The sequence below is a fragment of the Olea europaea genome, unplaced genomic scaffold (genome assembly GCF_002742605.1).
Source record: "Olea europaea var. sylvestris unplaced genomic scaffold, O_europaea_v1 scaffold25785, whole genome shotgun sequence".
Lineage (NCBI taxonomy): Eukaryota > Viridiplantae > Streptophyta > Magnoliopsida > Lamiales > Oleaceae > Olea > Olea europaea.
In genome coordinates this window covers 1-1566 of record NW_019244085.1, presented here as the reverse complement: position 1 = coordinate 1566, position 1566 = coordinate 1, and the positions used below count along the sequence as shown (strand labels likewise).

Genomic DNA, 1566 nt, shown 5'->3' with positions numbered 1-1566 from the left:
TGCATCCGATTTAGTCCATTTAATTCCCGATTATCATTTAAATTTTCAAAATAATATCATACAATATACTCTATTTCGATTATCATATATTGCATCCTCCTCTTCCACCGAGACAACCAACTCAGCATGAACTTCGAGCTGACATACCATATTTCAACGTTTTAACGAACGTGTATCGACCCGAGTAAATGTATGTACAATATAAATTGCAAATATATAATACTCACCTGAGGATCGTCGAGGATAACTATCAAATCTTTAGCCGATGGCTTTTCATGTGCTCGCCAATGAAGCATTCGTGGGCAGCTAGTCTCCCTTCTGATCGTCCATTTGCTACCCAAAGCAGGGATAGCCTCATATGCCCACAGCTGCAAAATTACAAAATAAAACTTTACATATATATTTAATAAAAAAGTTCAACACGCATTACGTTACACTGAATATTTACCTGCAAAGCCATGCAAAAACCATATACATCATATTTGCGATCGCCCCTCTCCGATTTCGGCATAGTGTGTACCCTTCTGAATACATGGAGAGTATCGGTGTAACATCTCTGACCCCATGGAAAGCTGTTGAAAGCATCGATATCATCAACAACATCCAATGAAAAAAGATCAATCGACGTCCTGCGATGTCGACACCTCAATATACTCTCCAGTATATACACCAACCCTAACTTCAACTTGTCTAACATGTGATCGCATTTTCTAAATGCGTCCTCTAACTGTGGTGGTGTAACTGGCCCTTTACCTCCAAAATATAAATCCAATAACCTTTTATTTTGTATAATACGGGTTCTAGCTTCTTCTTCCCCGGTACATCTCAAGCCCGTAATCAAGGCAAATTCAAGGATCAAGAATCTACATACCTTCCCGTCCCCAATAGCAAAATATAACTGATCGCCATCGACTGGTTTAAGCAGCCGGAGTAATAAAGAATCAACAATCTGTCCAGAGAATTGCACGTCCTTCAACGGATAGAACGACCATAAAAATGATCGACGGAGTAAGTCAATATGCTCCTCGTCCAGCCCCTCAAGTACTGTCGCATAGCTGGAAAAGTTACAATACGTCGTAACTTTTCCCGAATGAGCCCTCAGATCGTTGTCGATATGATATTCCATCCTACAAAATTAATACATGTTAAAACCATATAAAAGAAATTTTAAATAAAATATCGTACCTTCAAATTTAACCAATCAAATTTCATATTAATAAACCAATAAATAAATTCATCTAATCACATATTAAAATAATTAAACAAAAAAATTTCCACATATTTGACTATTTAATATTTATTTAAAAATTATATTTCGTTAATTATCTAACTCTATATATATATATTATTTACAAATTTATTCGATTTTTCGTTTTACAATTTCTTTAATTAATTATCTTAATTGATGAAGTACAAAAAATATTATTCAATTTCATTTATTCTTTAAATATTTCGTTATTTATGTATATTATTTATTTCGATCATTTATTTGAATAATATTTATTCAATTTTTCGTTTTACTATTTCTTTAATTCATTATCTTAGTTCGTTAAGTAAAAAAATTAT

At 33.0% G+C, this 1566-nt stretch overlaps 1 protein-coding gene across 1 annotated transcript; it reads right to left on the bottom strand.

The window, feature by feature from the left end:
* Positions 1-475: 475 nt before the first annotated feature.
* LOC111382903 lies at positions 476-1201 on the bottom strand. The gene is made up of 2 exons (XM_023006935.1): positions 872-1201; positions 476-572 (listed from the first exon to the last, which is right to left on the bottom strand). Exons 1-2 carry the CDS (start codon positions 1124-1126, stop codon positions 477-479), a joined length of 351 nt encoding a protein of 116 aa, XP_022862703.1. The 5' UTR covers positions 1127-1201; the 3' UTR covers position 476.
* Between the last annotated feature and the right edge of the window lie 365 nt (positions 1202-1566).

Bases quoted from the DNA above. Each gene is read 5' to 3' on its own strand.
- LOC111382903 (XM_023006935.1), bottom strand. From the start codon at position 1,126: ATGGAATATCATATCGACAACGATCTGAGGGCTCATTCGGGAAAAGTT. The intron at 573-871 runs GTATGTAGATTC...TGCTTTCAACAG, and splicing joins TTGCTATTGGGGACGGGAAG to CTTTCCATGGGGTCAGAGAT.